Below are 19232 nucleotides of genomic sequence, written 5' to 3' on the forward strand. Positions count from 1 at the left end.
GTATTCCCTACTTTTAAATACTGTAGTGATTGATATTAGTACATAAAAATGTTCGAGTTTATTTAGTATCGTCCAACATTAACTGTTATCAATTTGTAATTGATAACGATCATTATCATAATGTACTTATAATGTCATAAATGAATCAATAATCGAATTAATTTTAAAATGTGAATTATAGAAATCCGACTTAGTGTTTCAGTGACATTCAGCTTGGTATGAAACATTCATATCTCGCGCTCAATTATAAATTCCGTCTTAAGTACACAGTAGTGAAAAGTTTTAAACCATTAGAAAATACAATCAAGTGTTTCGTGATTTTATATGGTTTTCTTAATGTAAATTATAATTCAAATAGTCAAATTTTCAGAAATCATCTAACAAAGATAATCATTTTGCTCGAAACTGACATAGTACTTATTGTTTGAACATTTCTTCATCCTCAGAAAGCAGTTGAAAAATTACGTGAAAAGATTGTAGACAAATGACTTTTCTCCTATTCATTTATGTTACGTTTAGTTAATAAAGATTAAACTTCTTTCAAAAAATAGTACATCAGTATCCTTCATATTGTCTTTTTACATACGTCAATACTATTCATTTTAAAACATAAACCGTATTAAAGTATTGGTGAATAGAATTAATTGAACAGACAACTTTTTTAAAAATCGACTTGGTTTGGTATATTGTGAACGAAAAAGACTAGCAACGAATGTCACGGAAACAAACCTTATAGTAGTATAATTGATAGTCGTAATGGTAATGGTAATTATGGTCATATTGATATGTATTGTAGTAGCCTATGCTCCTCCACGAGGGATAACAGACGTAAGTAAGTAAATAAGCAGTATTAGTAATTATTAAGGAAATGTGACGGTAAACCGATAAAAAATAAAAGGGATTAACATAACTTGTTTTGTCTATCTTTTTTTGAAAGAAAATATATTTCACCGTTTAGTTGAACATTATAAAACTAATAAACAGTATATGTACTAGATGGAAATGGCTATGCTCTCATTGTGTTAAATATTTATTCGTTTCTCACTGGTTATTATATTCGGTTATTCAATTTTCTGGCCTATATATATTAACGAAAGAAATCTCTTAAGCCACTAAACTAAACGAAGATGCCTTTATTTCATTTAGTTCATACATTTTTAATCAATCAAGTGATTTGAACATTTTGTTGCATCCAAAACTTTGTTTATTCAATGAAAGTGATGAATGTTCTACTGAAACTAGGTAGATGAGCTAATGGTTGGATATAATAAAGAAATAATAAATCGTTGACAAGGCCTTTTGAAGATGACGTATTTAAAGTCAACCAGACAATTCAGTGAAAGGAATGAAGATTTGAACAGTACTCCAAACATAGAAAGATCAACAGATTATGATAATAACATAAACCACTTTCTTCACTCAATAAGCTTATCACTCAGAAACCCTCTTATGTTCTTGGAACTCGAAATTACCATACATAAGACATGGAAGGTGAAAAATCTAGCCTTTGATGAACTAAAAGCGAATTCTGAACAACAATATTTGCGATAAACCAGCCATATTGTCATAAGTTGGGGATAATTTAGCCTAAACAAGGTTGATGTATCCTGAAAATTGTAAAACAAATTTTCATCCCTTTATCTCTTGTATCCACTAAACAGATTACTTATACAATCAGTTTTATGTATCATACACCTCTGAACAAATTTCAAGCATACAAACTAAATAAATGGAGTAATCCATTGTCTTTCTAAAAGACGATTTTATCATTGACTGAATTAAATTAACAAAAGGTTATTTATTTTCACCTAAGGCTTTTCATTCCCATGCACTTTATAAGGAATTCAACGTGAAGTCTATCAGTTTTCCTGGCCAATTTATTACTGTTAATTGTCTTGGTTTAATTTTTTGAGACATTTCCAACGAATAAATAAATAAATTCGGCAAGTAAATAATTTCTGGACAAACCAATCAGATTTAACAGGTCTTGGATTTTTGAGCGAGCTTCACTCATACATTTGGCTAAATAGAGCTTTGGCATTATAGCTGATGTTAGTTCGTGATGAAAACCCTAAACCTAATTCCTAACCTTAAACATCAACTGTAAATCATAATTATAATTCCTCATGCTGGTTTATAACCATCATTTGATCCTAGTTATTAAGTGGGTATTCTCAGGGTCACTTCAGAGTTGCTCAAAGGCCGTCCATAAATTATAGTCTCACCCAGAAATCATACACTCAACATTTACTCATTATATTATCATTCTTTAAATGATTCTTCAAAATTAACAGAAAAAACTTTTAAAAATGAATCGTTTACCTAGTAAGTACTTAATTTAAACACTTCAATAAAAAATGAATTACTGCACTAATATAAATTTAGTCAAAGTCACTTTTAAAAGAACTTAATCATTGTAAAAAAAATCACTTTTATCTAGTTTTATTTTTATTTTCCATTAATAACATTCTAATTGAATCTTTGACTTCAAAGTGAACTACTCATTTCTTGTAAACAGCCTATTTTATTGAATTAAGTTTTTTTCGTTGGAGTACTCAAAATTTTGTATTATGTTCATATTCAAACTAATGAATATTGAAACACTAGACTATAACTTTCATGATGAAATTATTGTGTTATATAGTAGATTCAAATAATAATGAAGTTATAAACAATCGATTTTCTACATATACGTTTGAAGGTTCGATTAGTCGTTACGGAATCTGAATATTTTGGATCGAATTGTGTATGAAGTTATAAATCAGGATTGATATAATGCCTGATTGCCATGATTAAGTACTTACCTAATGAATTTAAGTTTTTATCAGCACGATAATTGAAATAAAATATACGAAAACTTTCACAGATCATTCATATACCTAAATTAATATCATATGATTAATCTTTCTTTTGTTAAAAAGGGTTTATTTCAAGAACTAAATTCAAATCGATTACAAATTGAAGAAGTTTTATGTCATAATAATGCACAACATGACAGTATAAACCAAACTAAATTGAATTTGTCAAATGAACGTGAATCGGAAGTTGACTCAGATTTATCCGATTCAGGATGTAAAAATAATCTTGAACAAAAATCTAATATAGAAGATCGTACATTACAAACTAATCGTCGAATAGCGCGTCATTTGTATCATTTAAAGAAAAAATGGTTAAATTTAAATAATAACATGTTAGATTTTAAATGTCAACTTGATGGAATATGGGAGGTAAGTTAAGCTTGAGAATAATTTGATATTATCTTTTTAATTATGTATTAATTTGATATATAGTTGAGATCATGAGTCAATCGAAGCTAGACCACCGTGGAAAACCTGGAAGCACTGGACGGCGCCAGAGCTCTGGCGCGAGACTGGTAGGTACTGGGTTCGAATCTCACGAGGTGGGGTCGTGAATGCGCACTCCTGAGGAGTCCCACAATAGGACGAAACAGCCGTCCAGTGCTTCCAGGTTTTCTATGGTGGTCTAACGTCAAATGACTCATGATCTCAACTATGTAAAACTACCAAAATCTCCACAAAACCCCCTTCTGATAATAATTGGATAGTTCAACCATCATCCTAGATAGAGTTCCTATTTTCGTATTACAGCTTATCGTTTAGTATTAAGTGACTATATTGATGACTGATGGATTTATGTTATGTATAGGTGACATTACGACAATTACAGTATATAAGTTTATTCAGTTAATTAGTTTTAGTAAACATTTTCTAAACTAAAAAAAACCGTGAATTTAAAGATTTGAAGTTAAAATCTGATCAGATAGATTTCATTTTAATATCAACTATGTATGTGAATAAGTTATCATGTTTGTGAATCAAAAATCAAAGGAATTTTTTGAATGAGACATTACACTACTCAAAACATTCAGTATTCTCTGGAAATATACTGTACAAGTTCTTAGTAAGTACAAAATAGCGGTTATGAGTGGGATTAAAATAAACAATCCGTTTTAAACATTTGGTTTTTTATATTGTTAAGAAATAGTTGGCAACAAATATCTTAAAAAATGGATTTGAACTTTTGAATTCTACCTAAAAAGTTTGAAATTAAAGAAAAAACTGAGAAATTCCAGCAATGGTATAATTTGAAAGTTTTTGTTTTCTAAAATAACCACTTCTATTAAACAAATAAAGACGATGAGGTAAAGTTCTTTTGAGAGATCGTATCTGGGATTTAACTATAAAACATTCTTTACAAAATCTCAGTTTATTTCATAGTTGTTTCGTTTCGGTTTGTATTTCTTTATAACTATGAAAATCCAGTTTACATTGGATTAGGACAGAAAAAAATAGTTCAACCGTTGTGGGTAAAATTTTATCTGAAAGTACTTTACCAAATAGTAGTTTCTCTCCTTCAGCTACTATCATAAATATTATTGTAGCCAGTTTTTTCTTAGGCAATCTTTATTCGAAAATAATCATCCTCAAGAACAAACGTCCGTCAAACTAGCGCATGAAATATCATCTAATGTTAGGTCGTTGATAGTTGCTAGTATTTCATATTATATTACCACACGTTAATTCAAATACTGAATTGGTTATCACTACCACTACTGTACAAGTAGACCTGAATGCATTTTCTAATGTATTAAATAGTAATTTTTTTTACTTTTTAGTATATAAATATATTTGAAATAATTCAGTAGTATGTAAACTATAACAATTTTTCTCTTTTTTATATTTACCTTATTCTACTTTGGATAAACAAAAAAAATTTAGCGTCTATCCAATTTTAATTCATTGTTAAATGATGCTGCTACTCAAGTGAAAAGCGCTGAATCTGTAACATTGAAATGGATCCCTATAGAATTTTTACCAAGTGAACATATAAAAACTGAATTAGATCAAACAAAGGTCAGTTGATTTTTGTTTATGATAAATATAATAATCAGCTTAAATGTAAACGAAAATAGAAAATAGAATTAATGTTATTTAACTAGTTGACAATCATATTTTCTGACTTGTTTATTAGTTAATTAGTTTATTGTGATCAATAATTTTGTGGAATCAGACTGATTAAATGTAGTGAAAAGACTAACATTTTAAGATCTAATGTAAACCACAATATCATTATTGTAGGACAGTCATATTATATTGATGGAATGAAAGGAATTTTAAAACTATAATACTGATTTATAATAAGGTGCTGTATACGAGATTAATTTTGGAAATCATGTTACTGAGACGAATCAAGTACGATTTTCTCTAAATGACCCAAGATTGTGTTAGCAGTCAACTTCGAATTCAGGGATTGAATAAAAGTGAGAAGTATTCATAGAAAAAGTATAACAAGAACACGGTAATCTGAAAAGTATTCCTAATCTACCAAGCGCTGTGAAAGCGAAAATATTCAGTAGATGAATATATTTAAATTCTAGTTTAACAATCTTCTGTTCGTACATTAATTTGTGTACACGATTAATTAGTTAATCAATGATCTCACTAAAGACAATATGATTGTCGGGTCATAAGCCTTGAATATTCTTTCACTTGTATTCATGATCATTGTTTGATCAAATATATTGATTTCAAAAAAAGCTAAATCCAGTTGACCATCAATACTTTATTGAAAGAGGTTGAAATTTTTTTAACAAACAGATAAATATTAAGTAGTTGTTACTGTTTCATTAACACATTTCATACATATTCCATTCTTTACGACTGAATAAATTCAATTCATTAATGGCCAACTTTTTTCTCTGATCGATGTACACTGATCCGTAGTTCCTTTAAAAATATACAAATTGCAATTAAGAGTCTGATACACATGATACATTAAATTGGATTTGCTTCATTTTAATACTTTGCTCTATGTTTTCGCACATCAAATAGTTTATTCAATGAAAAGCCATCCACGTACACACATCAGTGTTTTCTTTTTATTATTGCCGTTTGGTTTTATTGTTAGTCTGTGGAAACTCCTGAAACAAGGCGTTTCTGTTAGCTATTATTTATTATTTAATATAGATTGGAGTTATCCAACTAAATATTAACATTTTGAAGCTGATCGATATGACTGGAATACCATTTAAAATTAGACTTTGTGATATTGATGACCACCCAGTATTCGATATATCTAATTAATCTACTCATCTTTTACAGCTTATCAATTAACATTAGTAAATTAAAAAGTTCAATTCAAAACTGTAATACTACAAAAAGATAAAATCTTGAACATTTTCGTAATAAAGATTAAAATATCATTAAAAACAGTGTACGTAACCTTCAGTTCACTTAAATTTATTCAGTTAGATGTTAGTATCTATGCGGACGTTCATGTCAGTTGGTAGCTATTACAAGTGTATAAACTAAAAACGTGAACGTCATTCATTTACTTATTTCCATTTCTTCTAAATGCAACAAACTATAAATATTTAAAACTATTATTAATAAATGATGTATTAGGATTGTACACATAACGACTTAGCTTTTAAAAATTAACACTGTACTGATACTGTTACGAAATATCATACCACGTAATTAAATGTATTCCATTAGTAAACTGTATTTGGAACAATAGTTGAAAATTCAGCCTGTTGTGCTCCTATTCAATCACCAAATCATATTTTACTCTTTTGATTTTAAGTTCCTTAACCTATAAGATCATTATCTACCATAGTTCATACGTTTAGGACAAGAATAAAATAGATGTAGAGTAGACAGTGATTTTTCTAGTCACTTGTTTAAATAAATTCATCTCATGACGAAAATAAAAACTAATTATACTTATTACTATTATAATAAATGATATGAGTAACTAATTCCTTGTAAATATGTCTTCTCGAAAATCTTGTTTTTTAAATAAACATCAAAAGTTTGAATTCACTTGGTATTGTTTGATTGAATCCTCACATTGATGTCTAGGACTGCAATTGATCAATCTCTTATTAACACATATGCATATTGTGCGTATTGCCTTGATATAGCCTTAATTCACAAGCATTATAAGCAAAGATGGATGCACAAATGCCAATAAGAGACTGATTGGTTGCAGTCCTAAACATCAATGGGAAGATTAAAAAAAACAATACCAAGTGAATTTAGACTTCACCCCATCGCACAAGCAAGTGGCTATCAGGACTCCTTAGCTGAGTGGATAACGCGATGGCGTTTGAAGCGAACGGTACTGGTCTCGAGTCCCAGAGTGAACATCAACTCTGAGATGCATATGCATCCAGCTGACGAGTCCCAAATAGGACGAAATGCGCGTTCTGGATTCCACTGCTAGTCACTATCCATCTTTGATTACAATATCAAAAGTTTTTTTTTATCAAATGTGTATTTTGGGAAAAAAATTATCGTTTCATCCACAAAATTCAAATTATACTCGTTTTCTTTTAAATTTAAATACAATAATTAAAATAAACTTCCATTATATATTTGTTGTTTAAATTAATCATTTTGTGTAAACCAATGTTTGTTTAAAATTCAATTTATCTCATGAAAGTTGATTTAATTGAACACATTTGAAATAACTTTGAAAGTAATTTTCATCATGAAATAGCATCACTTGAACAATCAGGTGAAAAGCAGAATGCACTAGATAGTTATCTAATTATAGTTTAAGATCCCTTAATAGTGTATATCTACCGCCTTAAATGATATCCTATTTATTTAAGAATGAACAAGATACATTTTGATAATTCTGTTAGAATCAGATATACCAAACTGTCAACTTTAATCATTTTCTAATTTCATGAGATCTCTAGTTTATAACAACAGCTGAAAAAGTGTTTCACTTTCTCATTTATTTAATCTCACAGTTCACAGCTTCTATTCAAAACTTCAAGAAACCATTAGATTTACACTGTTAAGGTATATCATACAAAGATTAAACAACTATTCAGTGATTTATTTTCTAGTTAGTCACAGCTAAGGATGAAAAGTAACTTCATAATATAGTCTACATATCTTTTCAGAGCAATATATTAGAACTACTTTTTTTTTCATTAAAAAAACAAAACAATATCATGACAGTAATAAAAAGCACAATAACAATTTCAACATTAAACTTTCATTCATTCATTAAAGTACAATTTATTTTAATTAACACAAATAAAATTTAAAAAAATATTCTGCTTATTAATTGTGCATATAATGAAAATAAATAAAATTAATTAATTTTAAATTATTTTGACAATAAATTAAGAAACTTCAAAAAAGTAATCATAGAAGAGACCTATCTTTTTGGTTTATTAGTGTTACACTAATTTAATAACAGTACAATTTAATGCAAAATACCTGTCATAAAATAGTTAAGTTAATTATGACCTGAAAAATTAATGAATTAATTAAATAATAACAAATAAATAATAATAATAAGAATATTTATTGTTTTAAATGATTTATTTATTATTATGGTCTTATAGGTCAAATTTTGTAGGTTAAGTTTACTTATCACCTTTATCAAATCCGAATAAAATAACATGGTAATTCCTTCTTTTTTCTTTCTTGAAAAGAAAAAAAAGAAAAAGAAAGAACGATCAATAAATTTTTAAGCTGTAAATAAATAAGCAGCTTCAGTTTTTTGTGTTGCGTTTTGGAGATTAGTTCAATCTGAAGATGTATTAAGATATGAATTGATTGATATCAAGAATATAATTTTTGGAAAACTATATAGTAATAGACAAATATTCGGCATTATTTGGGAGTGAACATCATATAATGAATGTACTACATTTAGGCTGTTGCAATAAAAAATTATTGGTCCATATGTTTAACTTTAGTCAATTCTCATAGCAGTTTGACGGCTGTTCAACATGATCATTGAGTAACTGCGTCTATACTGATACCAGAGGTTTTCAATAATAAATCTCAAGCTGCTGATTAGTTTAAACGATTAGCAACAACACTCTATTTGTAACCTTGAAGAAACAAGTGTTTTTTAGGAGATTTATTCTGTTTCAGCTGTTCAGCTCATAAATAATTATATTTAGGTGTGAAGTATGAATATGTTCAGTGTTGGTCCATGGAGACTGTTTTGTTATATTTCATTGAAATCCTGAACCGATCAACGTTAAATAAACATTGAAACCTGAAGGCACTGGATGGCCGTTTCGTCTTAGTAACTAAGTTCGAGAGAAAATTTTCGAGTTTCTAAGGAGAAGCCATGATTAGTGACGTTCAACCGTATTGGGTGTGAGCAAGGTACCTACTGAAAATAATGGAAGATGGCCGCGCACCATTGTGGATTAGTTGAAGTTGGACTTCTAAACTAATGGATCTCGCTTTAGTGGTCTAGAAGTTAAGGCTCGCGTGCGTAAACTAAGGCCTGGGCTTGATCCTTGCGTCGTCATGCGCCACTGAGGAAAACCTCATTAGGATGAAATGGCAGTCTAATGCTTTCAGGCATGTAGATTTATTGATGATTGGATAGAAATTAAATTAGTTCTAAGTGATGATCAAGGGCTATCAGTAAGTGAACATGATGTTACTATTTCGCTCAGTGACGTGGTACGGCAATACACTAAATATCTTACGACAAGTATTGTGTTTATCAGCTTTGTAGGTACGATATATTTATTTTACTAATTTCTACACTAGTCACCGCCAAGCAAATAACTCACAATTCACTTTAACCATGATTTATATCAAATATATATGTCGATTATTTTCTAGCTATAGTTTTTTTACAGCTGAATAGATTTAATGTACCCTAATATAGAGATTTTGGATACAATTCTACTGATACTGTAGGACTACTCAATTTAACTTGAAACCTGTGACGTTACACGATAATTCCGTAATTATTATGCCACTCTTTTGAAATGGATGCAAGCAGTTGAAATTGTATTCTAGCCGTCTCACAAAATGAATACGATATAATGTATCAACCATTGATTTTCTCAAATCAGAAAAATATTTATGGAAAACGAGCTTTGATTATCATAAAAGTTAGTCACTTGAAAACGGAAAAGCTACTAATCAATAAACAAAATATTTAGTTACGTATAGCTAAGGGATGGGAATTTTAAATCCACAATTATTTTTTCGATTGACTTTAACCATCATATATCTAATTCAATGAGATGTAGTGTAAAGAGGCTTGACTACTAACAAATTGTTAACAACATTGAGTAGATTGCCTCAAACTGTTTCATTGAGAGTGATTTCTATCAACTAACAAACTATTGAAAAAAAAACAGGAACTGGTGGACCACTTCTTTCAGATATTTGACTTGTTATTAGAACGCTTTTGTGACCATACGCCTACAGATATCGGGGGTGGACTGAGTGGCATTAGATCACTGAACCCAGGTAACTAAATAGATGCTTTTCGGAAACATTAAAACGGGAGAAATCAGAAACATGTACAGGGAACTCTCCTGTGATAGCACTTTACCACTGGAATGGAATATATATATTTGTTAGTAATACCCGCTCTTGAACCGCATTAATGTTTAACTAAATCTGAAGTGGTTTGAATTACTTTACTGTTGATCTTTTTGATTGAAATTTACAAGTATCCTAAGCGGGTTGCATCGATTTGGTCATGATAACAAAAGTCAGTATAGAATAGATTGAATGTGGTCAGCGGTGGAATTCAGGACTTATGTTTCGTCCTGCATGGGACTCGTTAGCTGGATGTACCTGCATCCTATAGTTGACGTTCACTCTGCGACTTGAACCCAGTACCATTTTAAATTGAATTAAATCTTTTACTCTTTAAACAAGTGAGTGACCATCTGGATTCTGTGGATAGCGCTATGGCGTTTGAAGTAGACAGTACTGAGTTCTAGTCTCGAATTGAACTTCAACCTTGAAATGCACCCACATCCAGCTGACGCGTTCCCGCTTGAATGGATCGTCCATCCTGGATTTCACTGTTAAACACATTCTATCCATTCTGTATCAGCACAAAGTTTTGTTGATTAGAAATTGATGAATGTTTGTTCCAGTCAGTGGTTTAATATCAGTTTTTTAACACTTTGTTCACATAACTCAATGCAGTCTCTTAAAAAAATGCTGAAACTGAAAAAAGACCTCTCTGAAGTTCACGCACTGTGTATATGCCATTTCGGAAAACCAATGATTATTGACTGATTAGTTTTATCACTCTGAATACTATAAATGTTGAAGTCAAGAATGAGAATTTGATGATATTTCTAGGAGTATAGCTTATTTCAAGAGAATATCCATCAATTTTAATATAACAATTATTGTAAAACTCTCAGCTGATTCCAACCACTGATGTAGTATGAAATGAGCTAACTTCATTTGTTTAATTCAGTGATTACATTATTAAGTTGATCAACTAGATCTATGCTCAATAATGAGGACTAGTCGAATACTTTTAAATAGCAGATTATTCGTTGGTGTGATACACATTCAGTTTTTAAAGGGTACTGCTAAACAAAAAAAAATGGAGTAGAATAAACTGATCTATTGTAAGATCCATAATCATCTGCTTTGTTCATTATTTTCCATATGTTTTTAACCATTGAAAGGATTAAACCATTACACTGGAAAACAAATATTTTAATCATATATCGAATGTAATTTTATATATTGTAGTCTTTTTATGAAGCATGTGAACCATTGGCTCATTCGCTGGACAGCCTAGAACGACAAGTACTTCAATTACAAGAAATACAAGTACAAATCGAACCAAAATTACGTGTACAGTTAAATTGTATCAGAAATGAGTAAGTATTATCATCAGAATTTATTTCTCTATTTTAATTGGTTTTCCAAATGATGTATATATTGTCAGGTTGTTCGAATTCATCTCTTCTATAACAACGTGTGTACGTGTGTGTAATTATATATATATATATATATATATATATATCAACTGGGCAAAAGTAGAGATTTGTTTATCTACTTCAATTCTCATTTTAAACAATAATCCAGACAATTTTCATTAATCCACAACGACTTTTTTGATGAAGCCATGAGAATACTGCAATATTTATGGATTGGTCAATTAAATATGTGTATATATACCGATAAAAATAATACTGTTCAATCAGGCGTTGTAGTTGTATATGGTTAGCATGTCATTATCTACCATGGTAGACATACAAAATAATTCAGTGATAAGTTGACAACTGGATTTAGTTCATGGTCTTTTTACTATTTTGAAAGCAATAAACTATTCACTTGTTTGTATGTCTTCTAATCTTAAAAATTCCCATAAAATATAAGAGCCAAAATGAATAACAATGAAATTTCACTAGATTCTGAAATAAATTGAGCTATTGATCCATTAAAAATCTGTTTTACGTCTTCCATATTCAACTTCTTTTCCAACCCACTGACTTTCTTTTATGAGTAAAAGTAAATATGTTCTTACAATTCGTTGAAGTAAAAAGAAAAGCAACTAACTAGTCTCAGTTCAATCTAGTTTATAACATTTACAATGAAACTGATCATTATTTCTTTTGTAAAAACAACGTTGACAAATATTCAATGAAAAGTGGAATGGAATCTATTTGTCAAGGTAAATGGTTTATATAAATTGATAAATTCAATTTTCCCGTGACATTATTAAAAAAAAATCTATAGAATTCATCTCCAATTGAGAATGAATATTAATGCATACAAATAAAGAAATTTTTTTATCTAAGGATTAAGCACTTGCAGAAACGAGTCTTATACTAGAATGAAATAGGAATTCAATGATTCTTGATTTTTACTATTCGTCTAATTAAAATCAATCTGAGATGTAAAACTACGCTATTCAACAATCTGCACAACCTCCTACGCCAAAAAACATTTTCTAATAATTTCCTAATCTTAAATTATGTACTTCCATAAGACTCGGGGTTCTGATATCAGCACGGTATCTTTAAGTCACTAGGTTGAAATTCAGTTATGCACACTTTTAACATTTTTGATCAAACCATTTATTTGTCAATTTATCACTAGCATTATAATCAAATCTGCAGGACTCTAAAGTCCCTCACTAGAACTTCAAGTAATCTACATCATGTCAAGTCACTAGCGAGACTACAATCATTGTCTATGTAGTTGGTTTTTGGGGTGTCTTTTTTATAAAGAACTCCAGCACTTCCAGGCTTTCTGTTGTTCCACAGACAATGTTTGTTAAGAATAAAAACACTCTCTACAATCAACTCTGATTAGAATGAATGTCTACATGTTAAAATGTTGTTAATTTAAGGAAATTGTATTTTCTTGCATGAAAATTCTATCATAAATGAAGTTTTAAACATAAAAGTAAAAATTTTCACTACAAAGGATTTGGATTAAAAAAATTCAAACCTTTGATCAGAAATTACCCAGTTAGATTCAATCATATTATTAAATATAGCTTTGAATGAGTTATTTTTTGTAAAGAATAAAAATAAACATGAAATGTACATCGTGCCCATCTTCAAAGGAATTTCGTATATAAAACCAAGTACGACTTAGAAGTGAGTGCATACAGATGTACTAGAAGTAAGTATATCCGTTTTATTTGTCGCACACGTACACACACATACACACGTATTAACAGTCATAATAACAGTATAACGATGGATTTGTTAGAAGTGATACTTTGAAGTAAGAACAAACGATTAAACATGACTGAGATTATGGTAAGCATGTATATTGTCCAGTATTTTCATTGTGGTTACCTACATCACTGGTATCAGTTATTGAGTCACAGTATCTAAATTCTCCCATTTTTAACTAATGTTTCTAAGAAAGCGACTATTGTTATTACTGTTACAACTTGTACCGACAATTGTTATATCTTGTACACGCCTATTACAGAGCAGTGATTTGTTGATCGGACCAGTGACACACGAAACCCGTACGAGCAGTCTAGAGTACTTATCGGTCCTGCTATCTGCCTGGCCCAGCCAGTTAAGTCCAGAACTCCAATAAAAGTCTCTGAAATATGAATCATTACTCTTGAACATACTGGGTTTATATACTAAGCCAAAAGACAGCATCGTACTAATAAAATAGAAAATAACATTTGTACAAGATTCATCCAAATGTGGCCGTGAATGTGGGAGGCAGTAATTAATAGACTGGGGATAACTCAAGAATGATAAACCCCATAGTAATAGTTCATAGGCCAAAACAAAGCTTATAAAAAGAGGGGTATGGATATCAATAGTTTAGTTAGTTAATAATTATACACTAAAAATATACGCATAGTATTGGTTCATAAATAGTCCTCAAAAGTTACCATACATAATTCACTTCGGGATATAAGAATTACTAATATAAATGTATGAAATACCAAAAACATGTACCTTTCTAACCATGAATTTTCATTGAATCATTTTTCAGACCTATGCACATACTCATCACAGAAAATTAATGTATTACTCACACAATAATTGGTAGTTAAGAAAGGGGATAAATCTCAGGGGAATGAAAATTTTAATTATGAAATTTTTATAACCAAATAAAGATTTTATCAAATAAAAAAAGAGAGAAATGCATCTCATATAATGGTTTGTAATAGATGGTTTCCACAGATTATTTATGAATTCAAATAAAGCGTGTGCTTATATGGGTGCTTAGAAAAACTTTACCCTTGATATTCTTCTTCATCTTGCTGAGTATTTAATTATTCTTAGTTAATTAAAAAAAATAATAAATAATGGAAAGCAATTAGTCCCTTTGATAAATTACCATAGTGTAATAAATAATTGAATTTTCAATATACAATCAATTTTTGTTAGTATAAAATAAAAAGCAACAAGTGAAGTAGAATAATATGAATTTATAAGGGTTGGTAAAGTCTCAACAACTATTTACTAATTGATAATAAAAGCTATATATATAATATTCACAAGGTCATTTGGGGATAAATTTAAGAAATATGAAGGAGGATGAGGTAGAAGTAATCTAAGACTGAAAGATTGATAGAAAATTTGAAAATATTTCTCACAATGTTTAAAAATTAGATGATTAAAAGTCATAAACATTGAAAATCAAGAAACACTAGACAACTGTTAATTACATCCATGTTCCTACAAAGAATCGAAAGCTCGATGAGGTTATGGATTGTGTACTACTAAAGAAAGAACATCTGTCAAAAGCTTTCTGGTTTCCAATAGTTATTTAATTAAGTCCAGTCCGAAGTGTTGTGTATAATATACGTCATCATTTTCCATAAATCATTAGCAAAATTAGTCAGCAAAATAATTTTAGTAAAATATGTTTGTGGAGAGTGTTATTTTTGCAGTTTCACATCATGAACTAACCTCATCTAGATAGCCATTTAAAAGCAGAAAACATTAAACGGCTGTCTCGTTCTGGTAATAGTTACGATGACTTTCGAGTGATCGGTTGATCGATGGTATTATTGTATTCTACAATCATGAGAACATATATATATATATATATAAGCGGTTGTCCATTTCGCTGATCCATATTCCTGATTTAATCATACCAGTTCGTCATAAAAAAACTGGGTTTAAGTTGATACAAACTAAAGAAATTTTTAAACTCAGTATAAACACTCATCATCATGTTTTGCTTTGTTGTTCTGAATATTCTATCGTAATAATAACTGACTTCCTTGTGAAGTAAATGAACTATAAATAAGTATCTAAGGAGAAAAAATATATTTATAGGTCACTTTCTAGGAAAAAAAAAAGAAAATAATTTAATAAAAGAATGTTATATTCACGTTAGTTTGTGTACTTGTTTTCCAAATTATTCAACAACTATATTTATCAGAATAGTGTGAATAGAAGATGTATGATATTTTTATGTTTTAATAAAGATTGTAATTACCTTAAAGGTTTATATAAAAGATTAATAATGAGTTTTATACATAAATTAACAGTATTCAGGTAATATTTCTAAACCTATAACGTTGACTTTATTTTCTATTTGTTAATTTACAAAACACAATAATTAGGTTAGTTTCAATACTATACTTCATACACTGTATTATAATTGGATATTATGTGAATGACATTGATTTGATCAAATTCACTTATGAAATATCTTGAGTTGATTAGAAGTTAACTTTTTAAACCTTAATTTTCAATGTTTATTGAAACTTGTCATGAGAAGCTAATTACAACAAGGTTGGCAAACATATTTCAAAGAGGTAAACAAATGTATCATTCACTAGTATAGTAGCTTATGGGAATCATTGATACTCTCTAATATATTCCTTAAATTTTCACATATATGAGACATCGGATGATGGCAATTCTTTGATATTCAAACTTTAAGTTCTGTATCATGTTTATTAACAGCTGGTAAACAATACTTTTTGATTGATTAAATGGAAATCACGGAATATTTATCGTCCAATGAATATAAAATGTTTAATGAGTTACATGAGATACGTAGAAGCATTGATCTCAACAAGCTCTATCCCTAGGATGGTAATTCTAATAACATACAATACATGAAAATAAAACGTTTTAATAAAATTAAAATCTATCAACTATAGAATAAAAAGGTTTTACATTAAGAAGTATCAAAATAGTAACAGCCTAGAAACAGTGCATTTACTTATATCTATATTGATAAAATTAAAAATAACAAATTCTTTAAGTAAAATTTAAGCACACCTCAATAGAATGTGTACAAACTTGCATTAAAGAATGATTTGAAAATCATAAATTATTAATTGAGATCAATGTTAAATCACTATTGAAAACCTGGAAGCATTGGACGGTCGTTTCGATCATTAAAATAACCCCCATATGAGTTTATTTAACAATATTAATAACTAATGATGGATGATGGCTAGCAGTGGAATTCAGGACACGCGTTTCATCCTATTTGAAACTCCTCAGCTGGATGTAACTGCATCTCAGAGTTGATGTTCACTCCACGATGCAGGTACATCCAGCTGATGAGTCCCGAATAGGACAAAACACGTGTCCGGAATTCCACTGCTAGCCACTATCCATCATTGCCTATAATGCTTGTGACTTGGGGTAATATCGAGACAATCCATACAGGATGGACATATGCCAATAAGAGACTGATCAATTGCAATCCTAAACGTCAATATGAAGATTAGTACAAACAATACAAAATGAGATTAATAATAATAAGTGATTATTTTATAGACAAAGAGAAATTATATATTTTAGTCTTATATTAAACATATCGAAATATAAGAAGATATTTCACATATAAATCACCATGAACACTTCAAATTTGTACTCATTGACATAAAATAATTGAATACCGTTTTGTTTATATAAATTATAAACAAGTCATAAACTGTCACATAATTATTACCAATTATTATAGTTTCATCCAGAATAAATGGTTATCAAGCTTACATACAGAAAAAGATCATTATATCATAAATGGAATAGACTGTTATAAGCTGTAGAATATACCGCCTAAACACAGATATCGATTATAATATATTTCTCAAACTTCCTCATAACTAGTCATTCACCATATCACCTACAATCACCTTATCCATAATGTAGACAAGCATATTCAACGAATATAATTCGTCTTTAAAATATCATTTATTTTGAAATGTTCATCTTCCTTGACAGTACTATAGTCTTATCGTAAACATGTATATACATTTAGTCATTTTCCTTTCAGAACTAAATTGAAGCTTTTTAACTTAACCCTTCTATTTTCTACTTAAAAGATTTGAAAGAATACGTGTCATTACACAAACTCGAATTCATCAGCTTAATCAAAGTTTATCAGCACTACAAATGATGCCACAAAGACCGAAATATCAAACTGTTACGCGTAATTCTTCTCAACGTACTCAAGCATCACGTCATGAAGCTATAGAACCAGTTGATCAAACTATCCCAGCGACTTCAGAACAATCAAAAAATGTTCCATTACACGGTAAGAGAACTTTACTTTTACTAACTGCAATCTTCTGATCGTTTTGGAAAGGATAACTCAATTCATATGTTTCATCTCTTTTGAGACTCATTAGCCAAAGCTTTCTTTATTATTCTGAGTAAGGTATGTGTGTACATTTAGCTCATAGATATCAACATAATTCCATACGTTAAACTGACAACAGAATTTTGCAAGAAATCATAGTTATTCAGGCATAACTTAATAAGGAAATTATTTTAAGTCTATTCACCAACTATAGACCTTTACAACGATTAGTAATAATCTCATACACCCAAAATATTGATTTAAAATCAAATGCTTATAAATGATGAATGGTTGTATTTCAATTTGTTCAGTGACTTTTTTTCCATATGGTAATCTGTACAAATCAACAGTTGACAATCGACACTATCAATGTTTTATATTTCTCTACTTAATTTCTTGTAAACTATAAGCTTTAATATTAATTGGTACTTGTTTAGTATTACACATCAGACAACTGCTTTTTTCTATTCACGACGATATTTTGATCCTTTTTTCTTCTATTTTCACGTGAAATAAACCGCCTGGAAACTATGAATTTTTTATAATGATGTTTACTATAGCTACTATAAGTTCTTTTTACAGCAGAATAAGTTTCATTTATCTAACCATGCATTATAGATGGTTAGTTATAAATCATGCAGTCCAAGATATACCTTACTATTCTGTTTTAAGCAAACACCCTGTTGAAACTTTTCATGTGTTTTTCAATTTATATATTGTGTAACGGCTTAGCTAGATACCTTATTCCTGTCATAATCAACATATTTGTTAGGCATTTATTTTCAGAATGGTGGTTTGTGGAGATTGGAATAGTTTTAATAGTTAAATTCATTACTCAATCTAAGCTAGACTACCATTGATAAACCTACAAGTATTGAGCGCTCGTTTCGTCCTCTTCGTTAAAAAGGAGCTCATATTTTATTTCAGTTATTAACTTTCATTCATTGATACTGAAAAGCAAATAAAAAACTATTACAAACTTCTATTTATTTTTCAGATTCTGTTCGTCTACCATGGGAAAGATGTGTTCATCCATCTGGTACACAAGTTCCATATTATAAAAAGTAAGTGGGAACTACAATATTTGTTTATTCTTGTTGTACAACACAATTAGAAAACAAAAAGAATGAATCATTACAATAGACTCAACTGCTAAGCGAACAATAAAGTTATCTTTTTAACTTTCATATATAAGATATTTACAAACATAATTTTCTCTTAAATCTTCAATCAATTCATATAAAATTCTGCTCAAATTGAAATGAAACTTTTTATTAAAATGCTTTGATAGTTGAGATCATGAATCAATAGAAGCTAGACCATCAAGGAAAACCAGGGAACACCTAGGCGAATGGCCGGCTTCGTGTTCTCCGTGCTCTTTTGGTTGTTAGAGTCTATTCT

The 19232-nt window shown here is 29.5% G+C and overlaps 1 protein-coding gene across 1 annotated transcript in view; it reads left to right on the forward strand.

The window, feature by feature from the left end:
* The window catches only part of Smp_076500 (dystrophin-like protein), a gene marked incomplete at both ends in the record, with an annotated part of 71832 nt that overhangs the window by 26935 nt on the left and 25665 nt on the right, over positions 1 to 19232 (forward strand). The window contains 4 exons of the mRNA XM_018799087.1: positions 2922 to 3227; positions 4740 to 4874; positions 11535 to 11665; positions 17575 to 17786. Of these exons, the coding sequence (XP_018646640.1) occupies positions 2922 to 3227; positions 4740 to 4874; positions 11535 to 11665; positions 17575 to 17786 (784 nt within the window). The remainder of the gene's footprint in view (positions 1 to 2921; positions 3228 to 4739; positions 4875 to 11534; positions 11666 to 17574; positions 17787 to 19232) is intronic.

This window comes from Schistosoma mansoni, assembly GCF_000237925.1.
Source record: "Schistosoma mansoni, WGS project CABG00000000 data, supercontig 0149, strain Puerto Rico, whole genome shotgun sequence".
Classification (NCBI taxonomy): Eukaryota; Metazoa; Platyhelminthes; class Trematoda; order Strigeidida; family Schistosomatidae; genus Schistosoma; species Schistosoma mansoni.